At 37.4% G+C, this 22,419-nt stretch overlaps 1 protein-coding gene across 10 annotated transcripts in view; it reads left to right on the plus strand.

Annotated features, from left to right (window-relative positions):
- Positions 1–12,572, plus strand: part of PPIP5K2 (diphosphoinositol pentakisphosphate kinase 2) — a 76,046-nt gene extending 63,474 nt beyond the window's left edge. For 4 of the 10 annotated variants that reach the window (XM_065921296.1, XM_065921547.1, XM_065921380.1 and 1 more), the window contains 3 exons: positions 5,310–5,450; positions 8,533–8,658; positions 10,862–12,572. In XM_065921296.1, the coding sequence (XP_065777368.1) occupies positions 5,310–5,450; positions 8,533–8,658; positions 10,862–10,974 (380 nt within the window). In that variant the 3' untranslated portion in view covers positions 10,975–12,572. Of the gene's footprint in view, positions 1–787; positions 908–1,775; positions 1,839–5,309; positions 5,451–8,532; positions 8,659–10,861 lie in introns of all 10 variants that reach the window. The other 6 variants (XM_065920887.1, XM_065921210.1, XM_065920955.1 and 3 more) reach the window with 3 other exon arrangements.
- Positions 12,573–22,419: the final 9,847 nt, after the last annotated feature.

Raw genomic sequence — 22,419 nt, forward strand, 5'->3', positions numbered from 1 at the left:
ACACACACACACACACACACACACACACACACACACACACACACACACACACACACACACACACACACACACACACACATTGCTCCTTTACATATTGTAATGTATCTGATAAAAATTTACTTAATCCCTACTTAATGGTAAAAGGTTTCCTTGGTTGTAAAGACTTTTACTACAAGTTAAGCATCAAATTGGGCTTCTTATTAATTAAGATCTTAAGTTTTTTAAGTATTAGAAATTTAGAGTGATTTAGACCTGAATGACCACACTGTAAAAAGAATTGTTTCACCTGGCCTTCTTGCAAATAAGTAAACTTTGATTTACTTTATTTCATAACAGATATTGATAACTCACATTCAGGGGCATCAGGAAAGCTTCTTCATTCACAGATATACATTCAAAAATATTGATTTAATATTATTTAATTTGTGCTAGGAGAGGTTTTCTAATATTGCCTGCTCATGCAAACTGATTGACAAAATTCCTTATCATCCTAAATAAATTTTTATGATAGTGTTTTTTAATACTTTTAATATGTATATGTCTAATTATTGTGTGGGTATATTATTTTCCTCAAAGAACATTTTCTCCAGTGTAAAATGCCTCCATTTGTACATATGGTAAATGGTGGTGGTGACTCTATTAAGTTGACATTGTAAGTGAATTGTGACCCTGTTGAGGGCACTGCCAAATACGTGTGGTAAGAGCCATGTTGTTGCATGCTGCATGAGTTCCCAATGTGAACAGAAGAACACCCGTTGTTGTGTGTATTTTCTCTAACTCCCATCAGGGTCTCACTGTGCGGGCCTGTTTAGCACCTCGGTGCTCGGGGCTTCTTCAAGCGCACCTAACCTACAGGATTATGCTCGTACTCATCGTAAAAAGCTGACCTCTTCTGGCTGCATAGATGGTATGTGCGCACATGCACACACAGAACCGTACCTGCACCCATGCACACACCCATGAGCACACGATACTTCTCAAAGGCCAGCCGAAGGCCACTGGCGGATGCAGACAGGATCCCGTCTCCGTCTGCCTAAGCGACTATCAGGGTGCTGTTATCCACCCCTTAGGTCCACCTTTCCTCAAGCAGTTAATCACAGTTAGACTTACAGGACTTGTTCAATGAGTATTTCATTGAAATATGAAATTTAGAACTGTATCACATATATTCTTTTAAATAGCTAATAAGCCATTTTATAAAGAATAAATATTTCTTTGTTCTCTTAAACATTTTTTTTATTCTTAACCCTTATTTTACTTCTAAATAAAATGAATGGAATGTTTACAAGAAAACATATTGGCATTATTTTTGTAAGAATAAACATAAGGTGAGAATATTTTAGGATCGCTAGGTGAAGGAAATCTCACTGTTAATGCACCTTGAGTTTTAATATTCAGAAAGTCTCTTGCGGCTCATCAAAGCATGCCCCTTTTGGTAATAGGAGTACTTACTAGCCCTTTTGAAATTAGCTTTATCTAAAACTTTTTCTCATGTATCCACAAGTTCATTTTAGTTAGTAAAACATGGATTTATCAGAATTGCCAGCTCATCCTGCTTTTCTTTCTTTTGTATATTTTATTGAACACTTTGCCTCTATCATCAAGCCATTTTACGTCTTTTAACCAGTATTTGGCTTATTTCCCTCTCTCATTGTCCCTTCTGCATGTCACCTAATTCTAACCTCCTTATATATTTGTTTTTCCTCCTCTTTTTTTAAGTGTCCTTCTTTTGGTAGCTGTTACGAATTTCAGGTACCTGTTTTTCTCTTTCTCAGACGCCACACGCGGTTCTGCTGTTAAAAGGTTTTCTATCTCATTTGCTCGACACCCAACCAATGGTACGTTTTGCTTTTATTTTAAAAGATAATCCCCTGCTTCATCCTTTTTTATTTTTCTTTGATTTTAAAATGTGGGATATACAGTATCATACATTTCTCAATCCTTAATTTCAATTGGCATACAATTCTAACTTATTGTTCACCCCAAATATTGATACTGTCTAACTCCCTTTTTCAGCTGTAATTTACGCAGTGATTTAGCACTACTCATCAAACTTTTAAATGACCACAGTGATGAGTTTTAATACTTAATTAGCACCTAAAAGTTCCTTCTGATTTCTCAAGTGATCAATCTACATAATTTTAAAAATGCAACAATAAATATTATTTATTTTCTTGTTAATTCTTAGTAATTTAATGATCTTCTTCTGAATTTCTCTTCTGATCACATGATTGTTTCATTGAGTTATTTATCTAAAATACGGGATCATACCTGTCAAATAACCAAATGAGATGTGTCCTTGAAAAGTTCTTGGGAACCAGGGGATGCAGGTTTCACTGTGTAACATTATTGATCCCTGACTGTCTAAAGCAAAACTCAGTTTTGCCTGGAGCACTCTGAAAACATCATTCAGCATTCACTTAGTCCTGCTATGGCAGTGTGGTTTGCCACTGTCAGGCAAACAGTTTTGGGAAGAGTCCCTTGCTTTTTGTTAGAATTTGGAGGGCTACTCACAGGAAGATGATTAGGCTAAAAATCTAGACAGCCAGTTCAATTAAATTCAGTATTTGAGCCTGAAGAGGAAAATTGTGTGGCCGTTACTTACACACCGAATTTTGCACTATTACAGGTTTCTTACATAGAGTTTTTTTCTTGTGGGACAAAGGAATATTTACTAATCATTAAAAAAAAAAAAAAAACTCAGAATCAAAGAATTTCAAAGAAAACCTACATGTTTTCACTTTTATTCAGTGTGAAGTTGTTTTTAATCCCTGCAACTTTTTTTCTTTTTCTTTTTAATTGTAAGTAAGTCTTTCAAAAATTCAAGTCAGGTTTTTCAGAAACTTTTTTGAAGCTCAAGGATTGAACACAAGTTTGTTGTCATTTCCCTCCTTCTGAATCCTTTTAAGAGGACACCTAAGTAGCAGTGCACTAATACTTCTTGAAGGTGGAGTATGAAGATCCAGTTCTCAACAAGTGAAAATTTGGCCTTAAAGCTAAATATTCTTTTCCTCCATTGTGCCTGTTTATATGCATCTTTTTGAAGAAAAAGACCCTTATTTGATACAGCTACAGCTTCTAAAGAACCAACATGTGTAAGAACTTCTTAGAAGAAAACTGAAGTCACAAGAAAAACAAAAATCGCAAAATTCTGAAGAAGAGACGTTGAAGGTTTAAGACTGTAGTTTTTGTGCAGAGTGCTTATGTGTTATTGTGCCAGTATTGCAAGTTTTATACAGGAGAAGTCTTTGCCTATTGAAGCTTAAAGAAAAAGCCTTTGTTAAGTTTAACAGAAAATAATTTTATATTCTTTTGATTTAGGCTTTTTTAAAAAAATGTGGATTTTTCCACACATTGTGTAACTTGATGCTTATAAAATGCATCCCTTTCAACTCTAGAAATATTTCTCTTGGGTTTTCAAATTTTCTTTCTTTCTTTTTTTTTTTTGCTGTGTTGTCTGACCTGTCCTATGAATTGTCATTTGACTCTTTCTTTTACTTTTTATTTTCCTTAACTTTCATGTTTTTTCCATCTTAACACATATCATGGACTTAACCCCTCCCCTTCATCTTTAGTTCAAGGAACATGGTGAAACAAGTATCTTCTGACAGTGCTTTACCTTATTTTCTGGGCCTCTGTGCAGAACACCTCCACCTCTATAGGTGCTGGTCCGTCTCCTCTGTGGAGTTTCTAGGCTCCAGTGGTATGTTTCTATAGCTTCTAAACATGACAGCAAGGCGGCTTTTTAAATTGCTGCGCTAACCCTTTCATTGTGCATTAAAGAAAAAGTTCACTACAGATAGATGGAAAAAGATGCAGTCCAAAGGGACTCGATTATATTGTCATTTGCCTGTTAACAAAATTTAACAAGCAAATGCAGGAAAATAGTTTTACAAAAAACTAATAACCATTCTGAGGAAAGGATTTTTTTAAAAAGCCACAGTGTTTAATGTAATGCAAGGAAAGGGTTTGCGCTTTTTTGCATGAATCTTGTAATTTAAAAAAAATGTAATACTTGTGCAAGCCTAATTTCTTTAGTGCTTAACGTAGGTGCTTTAGCTGCTATTATGGTATTATAGTTTTGTTTTAAGTATATGTAATGTTCTGTCATGCTTTGGTTTGCCCCTGGAAATCAAACATAGCAGTTTTGTAAATCATTTGGTTGTTTTCATTGAAAAATTAGATTCTCTTTTAACTAGAGTTTCCCTATTCCAACTAAGAATTAGACAATTCTTACGTCAGTATTTTCTCCCAAAATCAAATATGAGTCAGTGTTAAAATGAGCACATGTCTATTGAAGCAGAAAGTTTTCCAATCAACTTAAGTTTAATTAATTTTTATTTTAAGTTAAAAATATTAGACTTTATATAGAAACTAAACATTAAAAGTATTTCTTTTTGGAGGAGAATTAGTTTAAATTCTTGAAAAAATAGATGCAGAAAGACTTGGTATTTTAGTTGTATCTAAAAACAATTTTAAAAGTCACTCAGTTGAATAAAATGTAAATAAGCAATGTTTATAAAAAAGTAAATAACCTAGGTCCTATTTGTTTAAAGAAGCTGTATATTTAAGTGCTTTCGTTTCATGGATGGTATTAATACATACCTGCATGGTTTGTTTCATGAAATTTTTGTATTTGTGCCATTGTTGAATGCAGAAATATTTGTATTTTGTATGGCTTTTTACTTGACCTGACTTCACTCAGCTAGCAATTTCCAACAATAGGATTAATTGTGTTAATTCAGTCAAGGTAGGTGAAATATGTTTTGAAATTTTAATTTCAGCATAAATGAATGGATGTTGCTTTGGGGTTACACTAGAAGTGTTGTTGGCCTTGGTATGACTAGAAAAGTATTTAAAATCACTCTTCATAAGCAATTACTTAATTGTTTTTCAACAAGAAGTTACCTTTAGCATTCCAGCATCAGGGACACATGGCATCAGCTTATTCATCTATCAAATAGACCTGATTTTAAAAAGTAAAAACCGTGAAAACAGTGTATTTTTTTGTTTGTTTTTTATTATTCCCCCAGGTTTTTAAAGCATTACTCTTAGATTTTCCAAATACAGAATGAATCGTGTGCATGCTGAACCTTGTGATTATATTTAAAATGAAGTCTTTGTCACATCTTGTTCCAGCCCCATACTGCATAGCATCTGATGTCATGACTTCAGAGATCTTGTGTGTTTGCATGTGGTAGATTGAAAAGACCTAAACTGTCCAGTTCTAAGCAATGATCTTTTTCAGTTAATGAATTTTAAGATATCCAACTTTTGGTTTTGGTTTTGTTTTTGTTTTTTCCCCTCAGGTTTTGAATTGTATTCGATGGTGCCATCTATTTGTCCTCTAGAAACTCTTCACAATGCCCTGTCCTTAAAGCAGGTGGATGATTTTCTTGCTTCCATCGCTTCTCCATCAAGTGAAGTTCCACGGAAAACCCCTGAAACTTGTAGGAAAATTATTATTATTTGATTTTTAGACAGTAAATTTTATCTGAATATAAAATAATTATGAAAATATAAATTCAAGTAGTGATAGTAAGTAGAATTTTAGGAGAGAAAGGGGTATACAAGGACATTGTTTGGAATCTTTGGTGTAATGTGCAGTGTATCACTTGTCTTGACACTTCCCCCAAATTTTTTCTCTTACCAAAAGGAGGAAGAAATCTAAGACCCAGCAGTAGAAATCAGCAATATATAATACAAAAATCATAGTCTTAAAAAAAAAAAAAAAAAAAAAAAAAAAAAAAAATCATAGTCTTATTTTCTACTGTCATTGTATAATTAGCTTTTTTTAAAAGACAGGATATTAGTCTGCATTAATGCCCATGTGTTCATCCACTCAATACTTTTGACTCAGAGCTCTTAACTGAAGAGAGCAAATTAGGGCAACAGTTTTTCAAATTGTGTTCTGTAGGAAATATTCTGAAGAGGTTAATTCCTTTGTGTAAAGTAAATGGGTTTGTGGCTAAGCCAGTTTTGGAAACTTTATTATAAGGAAAACTCCATACCCACATTTTCCAAAACTTATTTGTTGAGAAAACATTTTGGTAACACATTTAAATATTGTATAGAATTATTCTGAGGGACTTCAGTTTGGGAAATGTTCAGGGCTTCCTTTTTAAGTGTGAGAAGTCAGCTGGCTGTTGTCATTTTCAGCACTGTAGGATGCTTTGCACACTGGAATTCCAGTGTAGGAAGCATGCATTTTGGGAGGGCATGCCCTGCTGAGAGTTAAGAGTCTTGCTGGTCTTAGTCGTATGTTTGAAAAGGTGGGCTACTGTCCATGGGGTCTCAAAGAGTCGGAAACGACGGAGAGACTAAGCAGATCCCAAGTAGTATTTCGTAAGAAGAACACTGTAAATGTGTTTTCCTGAAGAATAAAATTGGAGCTCTTGGGATGAAAGCCACTATCTCGTGTGGCTGTGACTCTCCTCCCTCTCCTGGGCCACCACACTGTGTGATTCTGTAGAGGTCTGTTCAGCGTATTCTGTCCAGATAGGACCCCTTGCGTTTTTGCTTTTCTCTTTCACATCTGGTGGCAGAGATCAGCTTTCAACCTGAGAGGTATCTTGGTGTGAAGGTTTTAAAATATATCACTTTAGAAGTGGTTTGGAGAAGCAGGTTTCCATTTTAAAATTGCATATGAATTTGTCTGATGCTGAGAATTGATAATAATCCAAATGAAATAATCTGCAAGCTGTACAGTTGAAGTGAGGAAACTAAAGGACGTTTCTCCTTTTCCGTTCTCTGTTAGCTAATAGAAAGGCCAGTGCTGTTCCTCAGAACACAAGAGAGAATCTGAATAAATAAATTCTCATTTTTATCTTCTACCTGACTTTATGCTTCCTTGGGGCAGGGAATTATAATCTTAAATAGAAATTAAAGAAAGACTATAGTTAGTAAATAAGAGTTTAGGGTAAGCATTAAAACTGTTTTGAATTGAGAAGATCTTCAATCAGTGACTTAAAGCTAAAGTAGCAGTAATGACACCTGTTTTGGAAAGAGGCTTTTGGTGGGATATTTACTAAAAGATAATCTTTGTTTATACTGTGGCATTGCAGTTTTATGATGGCTTCATTTCTGTGGTTAATGAGTTCTGTTCCTCAGAGTGTATTACTGAGATATGTTAATGAATTGAAATATTCATTAATTAAATTCCTTTTAAATTCCTTTTCCAGTTCTCATTAACTTTTCTCTATACCACCTTGAACACGCCCGATCTCGTCTCTATATCATAGATACAAGTTGTACCACAATCCCTCTAGCTCTCTTAAAATTTCATTCCATTACTTACTAAGGGAACTAAATGAGAAAATATATACAGTTAATGCAGTTCATAAAACTGGATAAACCTTAGATTGTATTTAGTTCATTGGTCTTCAGACTGTATTCCCAAGAGCTTTAGGAAGTTCCCATGAGGAAGAGAAAGAAGCTGAATTATTAGGCCATTCTTTGATTGATTTTAAGTAAGATTTCATTTGAGAGAAGTTTACTGTATTGATGGAAAAACTTAGAGACACCATTGAGGAAATCAACCAGTTAGTGGTCAAGCAAGACTAAAACCCAGCTCTCCTAAAGTGTGTGACTTTTTTCATTCTCTTTGAATATTAAAGAAAGTAGGGTGCCAGTTAGGGCTTTCGCAGGTGGCGCAGTGGTAAAGAATCTGCCTGCCAGTGCAGGAGATGCAAGAGACGTGGTTCAATATCTAGGTCAGGAAGATCTCCTGGAGTGGGAGATAGCAACCCACTCCAGTATTCCTCCTGCCTTACCCCACGGCACTGACCCTCAATTTCAGAATACTAATTGGTTAAATTAGAGGTTGGAAGTTATAGTAGAAGATGTAAGCAGAAAAAAGCTAAGTAATGATGTACTGCTTTATGAGATGTTTTAAGCACTTTTTTAATCAGTTTGGTTCAGTCACTCAGTCGTATCCGACACTTTGCGACCCCATAGACTGCAGCACGCCAGGCCTCCCTGTCCATCGCCAACTCCCGGAGTCCACCCAAACCTATGTCCATTGTCACTTGTATATTATTTCATTAGTGACTACTTTGATATTCTGCCAGTGTGAACTTTATATTCATCCCGCGTAGTTACCAACCCCTGCAGTCACATGTGCCACAGCTGTTCCACGTGTTGATTTTTCAGAGACACACTCTTTACTGCCATCAGGTCCTCTTCTAAGATCGCAAAAATTGACAAATCTGCCTTGTGTTATCTCCACCATCATTTGTTTGGGATCCCAAAAGCTCAATGTAGTAGCACCCCCTACTGCAGCCTGTCCTATTCCAGAGGTCTTCATACTTAAGAATTGTACCTACTTGTTCTTTTCACACTTCTCAATCTCCCCACTTTAATTAGAAAGAAGAAAGAATCTTTAACATTTTCTTGCATGAAAATAAATATCATCTGGGTACTATATTAATAGGAAGACAGTCTGACTCAATTATTTATAATTTGATTAGTTTATATTTGATAGACTTGCCGCAGAAAATTACTGAATTACTTTGTTTGATTTTTCTTTTTCAGCCTGTTTAACTTCACGTTCCAGTCCAATAATGAGAAGAAAAGTATCTTTAAATACATATACACCTGCAAAGATCCTCCCAACGCCAACAGCTAGCATCAAGGGTACTAAAGCAGGCAGCAAACCAGGTTAGGCGTGTGTGCGAATTTGTGGATTCCATATAGCAATTAGAGGAGTAGTAATAGCTTGCTTTGTAGGTGTAAAAATCTGTTTTTAAGTAGGATGATTACAGTCTACAGTCGAGGAAATCTGTTACTGTATTGATATGTTTGAGGTGTTTTTTCTTTTGTTAATTATCCCCCTTCCCCTCACGTATGTTAAAATATATTTGATACTCACAGTTTTCTGAACTGATTCATGGACTGTCTTCTCTTGCTTTTCTGTTCAGCCCGGATTCTACCTGAATCTTTTTACTATTTCTTATACTTCGTATTTGTTACTCTATCTGAAAATAATCTTCATTTTACCTTCATTTTTGAAAAGTAGTTTTGCTTGACAGAGAACCTCTGAAGTTTTTTCTTTCAGCATTTTAAGGATGTTGTTCCACTTTCTTCTCATTCCCCTTGTTGCTGATGAGAAGTCCTTGTTAATTTGAAGACTTGTTCTTACATGTGCAGTGGGTTGATGAATTTCTTTTCTCTGCCAGCTTTCAGTGTTTTTGCTCTATCTTTGGTTTTCAGAAGTTTGACTGTGGCATGCTTTGGACTTTTTTTTTGGTAATAAAATCCTGGTTGATAGTCACTTTTACTTGTCATCTGCATTCTGTGGTTAAACCATCCAGTGAATTCTTATTTCAGGTATTTATTCTTTAGTTTTAGGCATTTGTTTTGATTCTTATATAGTTTTTTCTTTCAGAGATTTCCTGTATTTTTATTCATTATATGAATATTTTCCTTTGTTCTTGAGTGTAGTTAAAATAGTTGCTTTAAAATTCCTGTCTCTTAGGCTGTTCTCAGGACTGATCTCTTATGAACGTACCCATTCCCAAGAAGGAAGTTTTTTTCCATGTTTTTCATATATTGAGTAATTTTGGATTGTATTCTAGATCAACTCTTGACTCTGTTTTTCTCTTATGTTCCTACAGAGAGTATTGGGTTGTTTGGATTTTTTTTTTAAAGCAAAGTATTGACCTTGGCTGAACTTAGATTGCGATACTATGTCCCCTGACGTAACTGACAGCTCACATTTCACTTCACTGGCTTCAGTCTGAACTGGACTTCTCTGGAGCTTATTCTGCTGAACTCATACGTTGGATCAGTGTTTACACAAAGAATTGGAATTTCCCACCTGGCTTACCAGCCACTGTTGTTGCCTCAGTACTTTTCTGGTGCTTCGTACTGGAAAGACTGAGTTTTACGTTGTAGTTTTAGGCATTCCACGTGGTGCACACCGGACCCTATCCTTAAGCCAAAGCTTTTTTTTTTTTTTTTTTTTCTTTCAAAGGACAGGGAAACTAATTCCATGTTGTTCCCTTCTTTCAAGTATTGATTCTTTTCTAGTATATTGCTGCTTTTGTTCCCTCTTCAGTGTCTTCAGATAATTGTTTTTTTCATATTTTATTCGGAACTTATACTTGTTATCTGCAGGAAGATTCATCTACAGGACCTTACCCATCCATACAGAAGTGTAACTTAGAATAATTTCTTGATAACTCACTGGGGCCTGAGGTTAGTTTGGATATAAAAGGATGATTCCTGAGTCAAGAATGTTTCTAGTTTTCTAATCTTTCAGCTTTTTAGACAGTGGTAAGATAGGTAATACCAAAGAAAATAGAGGTTGGTAGGGAAATTGATGAGTTCAGTTTTAAACATGTTAAGTTTATATTTCCCATCCAGTATCTATATAGAGGTTTCTAGTAGGATATACAGATCTTGAGGTAAGGGAGAAAGCCTGGGCCAGAGTATAAATTTGAAGGCTGTTAGCATAGTCATTGTGGCTTCCTAGGTGGCGCTGGTGGTAAAAAAAAAAACCCGCCTGCCGATGCAGGAGACATCAGAGATGTGAGTTCAGTCCCTGGGTCCGGAAGAACCCCTGGAGGAGGGCGTGGCAACCCACTCCAGTATTCTTGCCTGGAGAACCCCACGGACAGAGGAGCCTGGTGGGCTGCAGTCCGTGGGGTCACAGAGTCAGACACAACTGAAGTAACTTAGCAGAGTGCAGCACAGTAGTGATAGTTAAAAATGATGGAATAAATTAGTTTCCCAGGAAGAAGGTAGGGAAAAAGATAAGTTTTGTGTTATTTGATCTTTTGTTGATTGTTTTGTATTATTTGAACTTGGATTGCTCATGAAAATCTAAGCCGTAATTTTTCTTTTTTTTTTTTTTGTATAGCTCCCAGCGGACCTTCTACTACAGCTGCTCCTAATACCTCATCGCGAAAAAAGGGCGTGACTAGCAAAACAGAAATGCATGAACACAAAAAAAATACTTCGAAAAAAAAATGAACTCTTCTAAGCAGAAGCTGCAACTCCTTGTAAAAAACACGTGTTCAGTAGGGAAAAAAAGGCATGTAATAAACCTTGACTGAAAAATATCAAAGCAAGTAATTTGTGTCTCCTTGTACATCTCTGTATTCATTTAAAGATAGATTAAATCTAGAGAATTCTTTGTATATATTCAGGTAAGGAATTTTTGTCATGATCTGGAAGTGTTTGAGAACAATGTTTATTAGCATTTTATGAATAGCAGAACTTAGGGTGATAAAGGTCCATTGTTAATGTGATATGTGCCGTGTGCCCGTGGTAAAGAAAAGAACCGTGAAAGCCTGCGCCTGTCACACAGTGGCGATGGTTACTGAAGAGTCTGTGAGGCGGTCTCTGTACATGTTCCTTTTCATGGGGTTGCATCTTGGCTGTAAAATCCTGTAGCTTGAAATCTGATGGCTGTACTGGAGACTTCTTAAAAAGCATATTTCCAAAGAGACTTCATTGACCACAGTTTAGAATAGAAACTTTCTTGCCCCAGTTGTTATAATAACATATATGCTGCAATATTTAGTAACTGGAGTATTGGCATATGGGTTATTTTTTCAACCTGTGCTTTGAATTTTTTATTGTGTTTGATTTAAAATACGTGCCGCTGGGATGACTATGCCTTTATGCACATAGATTTGTGCATTAATTTGTGGGAAATATTTTCTTTATAATTTCCTTACATAAGGTGCTTTTGTTCATCAGGAAGTTTTTTGCTTCATATATTCGGCAAGAAAGACATCTTTAGGGTTTCTTTTTAAGAGATATAGTTGACAATTTATAAGTGTTAGTTATTTTCAGAATTCTTTTTAGATCTGAAAAACTGAGTTCCAAAATGAACCTCATCAGTGTAAGGAGAATATCTGAACTCCGCTGTCAGTAGATATGATTTGTAGCACCTGTTTTAACCATTTCCATTCTTATCTTTAGAATGTCAGTTGATCTCACTAAGAAAACTTATAAAGATTGAGCATTTGAAATAAATGCTTATTTCAAATTATTAGATTTTGGAGGAACATTGAGATTATTGTATTGTGATTTCATCTATGATGTGAAAAATATTTATTATCCTTGGTGCTTATTTTCCCCTGATGCACAAATAATTATAAACCAATTGAAATGACTTAAACTATAAACCGAACAGTACATCTTGATAAGAATTCATCCATTGCTAGTCAGGTAACTTAAGTTGCTAAAGCTTTAGTTTGAGACTTAGGTTTAGAAAAATTACTGAATTCTTGTATGAATGCATCTATTGAAATTCTTCAATAGAGACTCTCCTAACCTTAAATCATCATATATGAACTGACTTTTAGAAATTAAGCATATTACAGGTTTATTTTAAAAGGTACCAGATGCAAAAGTCACAAATATGTACAATTATATGTTAGTATGTCAGTACTTCACATGAATGTAAATGTATTATGGAGACATGTTTTGTAAACGGTTGAATGTACCTAAGCTTTCTGTATGTGAAAATGTGGTTAATGTGCTCATTGTTGGAGTAAAGAAACTGCTTTTATTTTTTCAGTGGAATTGAATTAAAATATTTTATTTCTGGAATCAGAGAATGACTTAAATGGCAAATTATTTTTTTATTCTTTTCTTTGTCCCTTTACTTTTAGCTTTCAGAGTAGAAAGAAGAAGGCAACTATTTTAATATTCAACAATGCTCATCTTAGATATTCGATAGAATTTCGTAGTCTTAGCCATAGCTGTTGCAATATCTTCCCTAGAAATTAACAAGGAAGTTCCGTACAAGTCACGTTTTCCCGTGGTTACACGAGAACTAGAATTTCACTGAAGTCACCGAACTTGGTAATACTGCTGTGTAAGCAGGACAGTTTTATTTACAAGGATCTTAGATTCATTTTCCAAAACAAACAAAGTCTTCTATATAAGAGCGAGAAATTCAGTTACCATTCAGCGGAAGTTTGACTGAAGCATCTGTTTCTCACTCGATTCTGTCCCCATAAAGTGTGTTTTTTGTTTGTTTTAAATACTAGAAGATATTTCTTCTCACAGCCTAATCCTCCAACCGGCAAAGAGATGGGAGGGCGCAGCTGAGGTGCTCTCCTTACCCTCGCATGTTAGTCTTCATAGTGCGCTATTCAATCTTTTCACCCTTAAAAACCCTATGTGTGAACTCAGACCCAAATTTTGCCCTTGAAGTCCAGAGGCAGCAAGTTCTGCTGCTGTGGTTCTAATGAGGTCTTGCGGTCCACTGTTAACAACCAGCAAACGTTCTGGGGGTGTTCTCGAAGTCCATTCTTAACCGCCAGCAAATGTTCTAGGCGTATTGTATAGTCTCAGGTTATGGGGAGGAAGTGTGCGAAACACTTTGTATCATGTTTCCTTTGAGCAGGAAATGGAGGCAGTAGGAGACCAGTATACATGTGACAGTATGCTTTTTATACATATACCTGGAGCACGAGGTTAGTAGATGGCATTATGAGAGAAAAGTTAAGTGATAGTTTTCAAGAACTGTCTTGTTAAAACTAGACAAAGGGAGTCTTTTTTTTTTTTCTTTTAAGTCAGGTCACCCAGATTTTTCTCCAGGTTCTGATGACTGATCTACCTTACGCTTCCACTATTTAGTTCCACGCCAGTTTGAACGAAGAGTTTGCTTTTTTGTCGTGTGTAATGCACTTGCGTACAAAGTTCTCCGTCTTTCCTTGTGTGCTTATCACAGTTTACCTTGCATAGAGCATTCACTAGTTTTTTGTCAGTTTACCCTTGCCTTATTATCTGGACAGTGAAGGCTGCTGTGTTTTCCTTGGTCAGTTTGGGGTGACTTCTGTGAGGGCCCAGAATGCCCTCTCTGGCCCCTCTCTAATTCTCTTTCTTTGTACCTGGTCTTACCACACGCAGCAGCATTCTTACCCATGGCGACAGTTTTCACGCTTCTGGAGTCCTTTGTGATCAGGAATCTAAGAAGAAACAGCTATCCCTGTGTGTGGAATCCTGGTATCAAAACTATTGCCATGTCAAGTTTTCTTTATATGGGTCAGTTTTTGTGGAAGGTCTAGTCACTTCAGAGAATGGAGGCTATATAAAATGTATGTATTGTTTTATACTATATATGAATTATATTGGGATTAAAGATACTTAAATTTTCTATAGCCTTTTTGGTCCGTATGCTTAGTCATGATTTGAGAGGGAAGTAAGTTAAACATTCCACTTACAGATTATTGTCAAGTTCTCCTTTTATTTTCTTTGGTTTTTTACTTTTTTTCTGTACCATATGTGGCTATGTTTTCTGTACAATATGTTGCTTATGAACTCACAATTGTCAAATTTCCACTGTGAGTTTTACGTTTACCTTTATATTTTTATAATATTATTTTTTTCCTCATTGGATGCTTTTGAAATTCTAGATACTATGATTATGACCTATTTTAGTTTGGCTTGCATTTGCGTTATACACCTTTATTTGTCATTTTATTTTTTATACTGTGTCGATTGATTTAGGGATTTTATTTTAATATACAATACTACGTGGTAGATTTTGCTTTGTGATTCTATTTTAGTATCTTATTTCATATATTAGTATAGTGTAATTGTATTCATCTATATGTAATATATCTTTGCTCTTAAGTTATGCTTTCTGGTATTATTGTTTATCTTTTTGTAGAGGGATCCTTCTCATTGCAAGTAAGAAAAACTTCAACTGAAATTGACTTAAAGTTCTAAGGAAATTTGTTGTAAACATTTCTGAAGGTACAAAGTTGGTGAGTCCACCCACAGTTCTATCAGGCACGTCATCAAGGGCCCAGGCTCCCTCCTGATCTCCTCCAAGTAAACTTGATCCCAGAATTGTTTTGCCTCATGTTCACAGGATGGCTGCATGTTGCTGTGTTCATGTCCAGCACAACAGAAACGGAGGAAGACTCTCCTTCAGCCATGGAATTGTAAGTCTTCTACTTCAGTGTGACTGAGCTGACGTCTTTGGTCATCTCTCCACACTCTGGATGAATAACATTCACCAGGAGAATTCTCTGACCGTAGAGCTGGTGATGGGGTCACGTTCCCTGCAAAGCCCCAGCACCGCTGATACTCTGGAGAGGGTGATTCACTTTTGGAGGCAGTTAGGTACATTGTAGAATGTTTTGCAGTATCCCTGTGCCAAGCTACAGAAGTGACACAGTGAGCCAAAATGAAAGTAACAAGTCCTATTTGTTTAGTGTGGTAAGTGAGAGGCCGAAAAGGAAAGTAGGGCAGGAGAGCTTGCGCCTCACCGTCCAGCCTCCCACTCGCTGTGGGGTGGCCCTGGGCAAGGGCCGGTCAAATGACGGATACACAGGTGGAGGAAACTGTCTGCTGAGAGCCTGGAGCAACGGTTCCTGCTGCTCTATGAACCAAGGGGAAAGGCCAGGAGTGAGAAAACCAGTCATGTGGAGAACAGGGTCTTGGTCAAGGCCGCCCCATGAGGGGGTCTCAGTGGAGGGACCTAAAATGTGCCTCAGCCGAGGTCTCCTCAGGCGGCCTGTGAGTGAAGGTGTCTGCTAGGAATACAGATAACGCCTCTGACCACGCAGGCCCAGGGGGAATGACTGTAATTCCTTTGGGGAGCTATGTGGGAAGGACAGCCTTTCCCCATGAATCCTGCCTGGCAAAGCCTTTGTAGTGGCCTATGATAAGATCTGAAAGATCACACGTAGGATTTGGCCTGGAGCCAGCCACCTCATCTGGCCTCTACCCTAATGCCAGGAGTACTGTACCTCTGTGAGAATCAAAAACCTTCAGACAGTATCAGATGTCCCCCGCAGGGCCGAAGCATCTTCAGTCAAGAAAGAATGCCCTAGGGCCCATGACAGTGAGAAGGAGGGGTGGATGTATGAACACAGGGCTCTGATAGGAAGGAGAGGTGAGGGGATGCGTAATGAATAAGTAATCGGTACAGTACACTATCAATTATATTATCCACGTCTGCTGTCGTCTCTTTGGTCCCACTAGTGGCTTTCTTTTTAGCTATAACTTTGAATTACACATTGTCTAGGTGCTATTGATCCCCTGCTATGAGCAGTGTTCTGTTGGTATACTTCCTTCTGCCTTTCGCTACTGCAGTGTTGGCTGATTTACTTGGTTCTCCTGTGTTTAACTTGATGAGTGCCTTGTTACATGCTTATCAGCTTACGTGTTGTATTTTGAACTCCTGGGTAATCACGATAAAGAGGACATTTCACCTTATGTTCTCTCTGCCTTCTCTTAGTTTAGCTCAGTCTGTATTCCTTCAGGTGGGACCTTATTTCTGGAATGTCTTTGTTTCTCTTTCTTTTCTGAGCTGTCACTCATATTGCATCTCCTCTGGTGGTTTTGCCGGCTAGCTTCTGATCACCTGTATATCTGGATGAACTTTCCCCTAAATGTTTCGGTGTTTGATGGTACATTTGGTCCCATATTTTGCATGCACAGTGAACTCGTTTTCTCTGTGGAATGATTTTTTCTGCTTTTATGTCCTGTTCCCTTTCTTGGAGTGTTTACATGAGCACCGTGCAAGGTCATTCTCATCGATTACTCTTTAAAAGAGGTCAGTTTCTTTCCAACTCACCTACTCGGTATTAATTCATATGGTGGATCAGGCACCATTTTGGATTAATAGTTCTACCAGGGTTACAGTGAAGCTCCTCAGGACAGGACTGTGGGTCTGAGGAGCTATTTGAGCCTTTTTTCCTCTCCAGCAAACAGGGATTGGCCACTGCAGAGCTCCTCACCTCAGAATCTTTCCTCCCTTCTGACTCATCTACTCACTGCTGACGGTACGTACATGGCGTGTCTATATTTCCTCCTCTGGCTTTGCTATTCCTGTTCCTCTGTCGTACCAGGTAGTATTCAGAAAATCCCCTCCTGCTGGCGCTCAGTCCATTTCCATTTTTTCAGACAAGGAACTGGCTTTTTACCTCTCCAATTAGGCAATCTCTTTTGGAGTCTTTTGGTCTAGTGATTTTGAGATCTGGAGCTGTAAGCCTCCTCTCCAGGCGTCATCCTGTTTGACCTTGACTGCATACGTCATCCATTTCTCATATATTGTGGTTGAGGTTATACGTGACTTCTAGTTGTGTTGAAGACAGTTTATATTTCTGTTTTATGTTTGGGGATAAATTTTTAGTTGAGAAATGATTCCTCCTTGATTTTCAAACGGGGAATCGCTTTTTTTCTTGCTACTGTCCTATAATAAGAAGAAAGAGGAGGAAGGAGAGGAGAAGAAGCCCTTGTCTTCTCATCACAGTTATATTTTATCCATGAAGCTGATAATGCCAGTCCTGCCTTCAGTACAGTGTCGGCAGGGTCAAATGAAATGCTAATTTCATAAATCATCAAGGGAAGAACAAAACTGAATTCTTGTTTGCATTCTTCTGTGGTAGGAGAGTTGTATGTAGTCCACATGTTGACCAGGCCTGTTTTCAGGGCATTTCACCATTTTTTTAGTCAAGGATATTCTGAACAGCTCCTCGTACACCTTTATGGTTACTCTCTTGTTGCTATGGGAGCAGCCTGCCTAGTAACAATCAGATAAACACCCCCCTTCCCCGCACCGCCACTCCCAGTCGAGGTTATTCTGGCATCTTTCTCTTTTTAAGAATAAAATATTTAAAGTAAGGCCATACAGTCCTTCTTAAAAGCAGGTTAAAAACACACACACACAAAGTAAGTAATCAGGCCTGCCCTCCCATGCATCCGTCTCATCTTGTGTGTGGTGTGAAGGGCACAGTTGTGTGACCCTGGTGAGATACTGGCTGTAGAGTTTAGAGGCCTGTCGTCAGGCACTTACAAGCATGTATGCTGAGGAAAGGGAGCTACTTATTTGCCATTCTGTGTAAGGTGCTTCAGGAGTGCTTGACACACGGAAAGATGATTTTAAAAGGAAAACAAAAACGGTGCCTCTGAGTGTTTTGCTGCTTTTAAAACCCAGGCTCGTCAATGCTGAATAGAAAGCTCAGTGATTTTATAAAGGTTGATGGATGGACGGACAAATGAGAGACAGTGAGAGAGAGGTGAGGCAGAAAATAAAAGAACACAGGTCCTACTTTGATTAAAAAGCATTATGCTGATGTGAACTGGAAACCAAATAATTAAAAGCTCTGTTTCAAGTAAAACACGGAAGTGCACATTTGTCCTGTAATGTCTAGCACAAGACTCATGACAGTAATATGAGACCCAAGAGTCTCAAATGTTATAACACTGCAACTTCCTATTACCTGTTCTTCATTGGTCAAGAAATCATTTTGAAAGTCCTGTATGCCATACCCACATCCCAGTGGAATAGATGGAAAAGCCACAAAGAGAGTAAACCACACAGTAGTACCCATGTTGGAAGAAAACAGCGTCTGCTCCACCCGTGGGAAATGCAGTCACTGCAGAAATGTGAAGACTGAAAGAATCACAGTTCAAGGAAATCACGGAGTCCATTCGGAAATCCTGTATGAAATGTTCAGTGTCCAGATGGGAATCCGGTGACTGAAATCCCCTCGTGTGGTCTTTCCACAGGCTGGGCAAGAGGACAGAGTACAGATTAGCTCAATGCTTTAATTCCATTTTTAGCAATGAAATCTGTGCATGTAAAACGTGCATGTGGAACCACCTGGTTACAAGGTTTTTTCCAACACTGTCAAAGCCTCTTCAGGAACACAGCAAAGTCACCGCTCTGAAAGTAAATAAGAGACTGGGAGAAAGGAGACCAGGTTTGGCCTCCCACGTCTGCTGCTGACTCTGCTGAACCTCAGATTCCTCATCTCTGCATCCAGAGGGTTTGCCTGAGGCCCTTTCTTCTGAAACTTTGCGTGAACTTGCTTTATCTTCCCTTCAACTTTAGTACCTTGACTATTCCCTCTAATATCACTGGCTCCCTCTTCCTTTATCAGAGTCAACAAGTGTTTTTGTGAACCCTTGTTTAGTTAGACAGCATAACTCAAAAAACAGTTAGTGGTACTAATTCCCATTACTACTCAGTCTTGTTCCCCAGATGCTCTTTTGAGGAATTTACTGTTAATACAGTTAATGCTACAATATTTATAATAATAACTTTGAGAATTATTAACTACTGGTTCTTTAAACCAACATCCATAAGATTAATCTGTAAACAATCATGTAGATCCTGACCTCTCACAGTTTATGATGCCATGATTCTAATAGGGAAGTTCTTTCCTTATTATCTTCTGTCTTCTATATTCTGACCAATGTGGCTATCACATATAAGTACCTGGTATCCTTCCATCATAACACTTGTTTATAAACAGCTATAATTCATTTTGACACACCAAATTATCCCAAAAACTTATTTATAAACAAGTTTTTGTAACACTTGTTTATAAATAGCTATAATTCATTTTGACACACCAAATTATCCCAAAAAAAACCAGAGTGACTCCTTAGAAATTGGGTGAGCTTATCTTACTAGGTTGGGCCAAGAGGCTACTACATAAGCGAAGAGTAAGGTGTGGGAATTTGGAAGGAATTTATCTGTTCAAAATATCACCTACTTACTAGATTTAGTGTCTGAAATGTCAATATTGGAGATTCTTTGAGGGGGAAAAAAGCATAAAGAAAGCTCAATGAACTCCCCTGTGAACACATAGATAGCCCCTTTTAAAATGCAAATATCCTTGGAAGGTTACCCCATTAATATGGCCATTAACCTCATAATTAATCAAATACTTTTCTCAGTCATCTGAGAATAGTCATTTCTTCCCCAAATGTTTGATGATTATAAACCAGTTACTGTGCTGAGCCCAGATAATAACAAAGGTGACAAGTTCTGTTTTCTTCAAGGAATTTACTGAGGACCAAGTTCTGTAAAGTAATCAGAATTCATTCTAAGCACTTAAAAATTCTGGACAAATTATTTATTTTGAAAATACATATGACAGTTCAAAAACAAGAAATTAAAGCCAGAAGCTGTTCGAGATATAAAAACAGTAGATAAACTTGAAGGCTTTTTATACAAGGGATTTAAAGAGTACCTTGATCTCTGATTTTTCAGGGCTAATTTATTTAGTCAATGTGAGCTATAGCTAAAGGTTCACTTGAGAAGATACAATAGGGGTTGTGGTTGCAAACTATATGCATGGCAAGTTGCCGGAACTGGGCTCCGTTCATAAAGGAGAAAGCGGGAAACACTTCACTGTCGATAATCGCTGTTAGAAACTCACTTATTATCTTGATTAAGTCCTGCTGGACCATGAAGAGAAGCAGATGCCAAAGCATACCACGAGGACACTGACAATCCAGAGCTCACACAGGGCGCTGACAATAGAAAATCAAACTCCAGGGAATCTCACAGTTAGAAAACAACTTGAAAATCCCAGGAGAAAACCACAAGAGACAGTTGGCACCCTTGGAGAAGAGACTTCTCATCTGAGGAACTACTTGGTGGTGTGACTGTGGCATAAGGCATAGAATAAAGCTGGAGCAGGAAGAGGCATTCAGAGGGGAAGCTCGGAAAGGCGAATGACAACTTCATGGACGTGCCTGGGCTGGTCTTGAGTGGGAGGCTTCAGTTTAGGAGGCTTCAAGAATTCCAGAATGCTGGAGTATAAACTACTGGAGGCAGGGCTGGTTTTCGTCCTAATAGAATCCCAAATAAAAAATATACTCTAAATGTTATTCTGCAAGCTTTTCAAAATAAAATGACATCAAACTAATATAACATGAAGTTAAGAATATTTGAAGTCATTTATTATCCCGTTACCCTAAGAAAGCTTTTCATTTTTCCATCATCTCTTCCAGTTATTGCATTTTATGTAGTTTTAATCACTGTGCCATAAATGTACAATTTTGTTTTCCCCTAGGTTCTTTATTTCATATTAGATGACATTTTCCCACATTCATATTACAGTACTACCCCCCCCCCAACCTTATCCAAGAGGGATGCATTCTAAGACCTCCAGTGGATGCCCGAAACCACGATACTGTCAAAATCTGTGCGTATTGTTTTTTTCCAACATCACTACTGTTGCACTTTGGGACCATTATTAAGTAGAATAAAGGTCACTTGAACTCAAACAGTGCGATACCATGACAGTTGATCTGATAACCAAGACAGCTGCTAAGTGACTCAGGTTTGAGGGATGGTACATACAGGGAGGATATGCCGGACGAAGGGATGAGTCACATCCTGAGCGGGATGGGGTGGGACACCGAGAGATTTCATCACGCCGCTTGGAATGGCCTGCAGTTTAAAATTTATGAATTGTTTCTGGAATTTTCCATCTAATATTTTCAGACTTTGGTTGACTGCAGATAACTGAAACCACAGAAAGTGAAACTGCAGATGATGGGGATGACTGTATTCTTAATGTTAATTATCATTTTAAAATTCTGGCATTTTACTTAAAATTTTAAAAAGTAATTATTAAAAGATACATTAGGTCATTTAGAATGTAGCAAAAGACTTGAATTCCCTGCCTCTTCTCCTTGACCTTTATCCATCCCTACCCCTACTCTCATTTTCTTAAGCTTTATTTTCTCCTTCCAAATTTTCTAGCTTTTTCTCATATATTTGCCTCCATATTTCTGTGTAATAATCTTGTACATCAGTGCTTTGATTTACCAGTTTTAGATACTATATTGACTTCTTGGACTTCCTATATGGCTCAATGGTAAAGAATCTGCCGGCCATGTAGGAGACACGGGTTCGATCCCTGGGTAGGGAAGATACCCTGGAAAAGGAAAGGACAACTCAATCCAGTATTCTAAACTGGAAAATTCCATGGATAGAGGAGTCTGATGGGCTACAGTCCATGGGGTCACAAAAGAGTTGGACATGACTTAGCAATTAAACAGCAACAAGAACAACAATTAACTTCTTGTTATGGCAAGAATTAACTTTCTAAACTCTATTTTTCCTCCCTACCCTCTAAAATTATAATATTTTAAATCATTAGTCAGTATTTACAGTATTCGTGGCTGTGTAAACATTGCTTATTGCCAAGCCAAGTAGTGTATTATAATTGTTTCCTTTCTTGTACAATTTAGGTCTCTTCTTGGAATTAATTGTTTCATCAGTTTTCATTCAGTTCTTATATTGCATGTTCTTCAGTTTCTCCAGTGGATATGTAAAGCACATTTCAGTATTATTTTTAATATACTAGATAACAAATTAGTTCCATTTTCCTCCCCTGAATACATCCTTCCTGTATCTTGTCAGTAGAATAACTTTAGAAGTTGGGCCCACAAAGCTAGTAAAAAGCAATGGCAGATACGCAGAAATCAATCCAATGTTATCATACTATTCCTAAGAATAGTGTGGTCCCACCAGTCAGGAAAAATTTGAAATGAATGAATGAATGATTTATAAAGTTTAGGTTTTAAAGTTAGGCAGGGAGATATTTATACTTTAAGAAGAACCAGAGAAATACAAAATCCAGTCAAGTCATATGGTCAATTAGATGGAGGTGGCAGACTTTGTCTATGAGTAGA

This window comes from Muntiacus reevesi, chromosome 1, assembly GCF_963930625.1.
Source record: "Muntiacus reevesi chromosome 1, mMunRee1.1, whole genome shotgun sequence".
NCBI classification, from domain to species: Eukaryota; Metazoa; Chordata; class Mammalia; order Artiodactyla; family Cervidae; genus Muntiacus; species Muntiacus reevesi.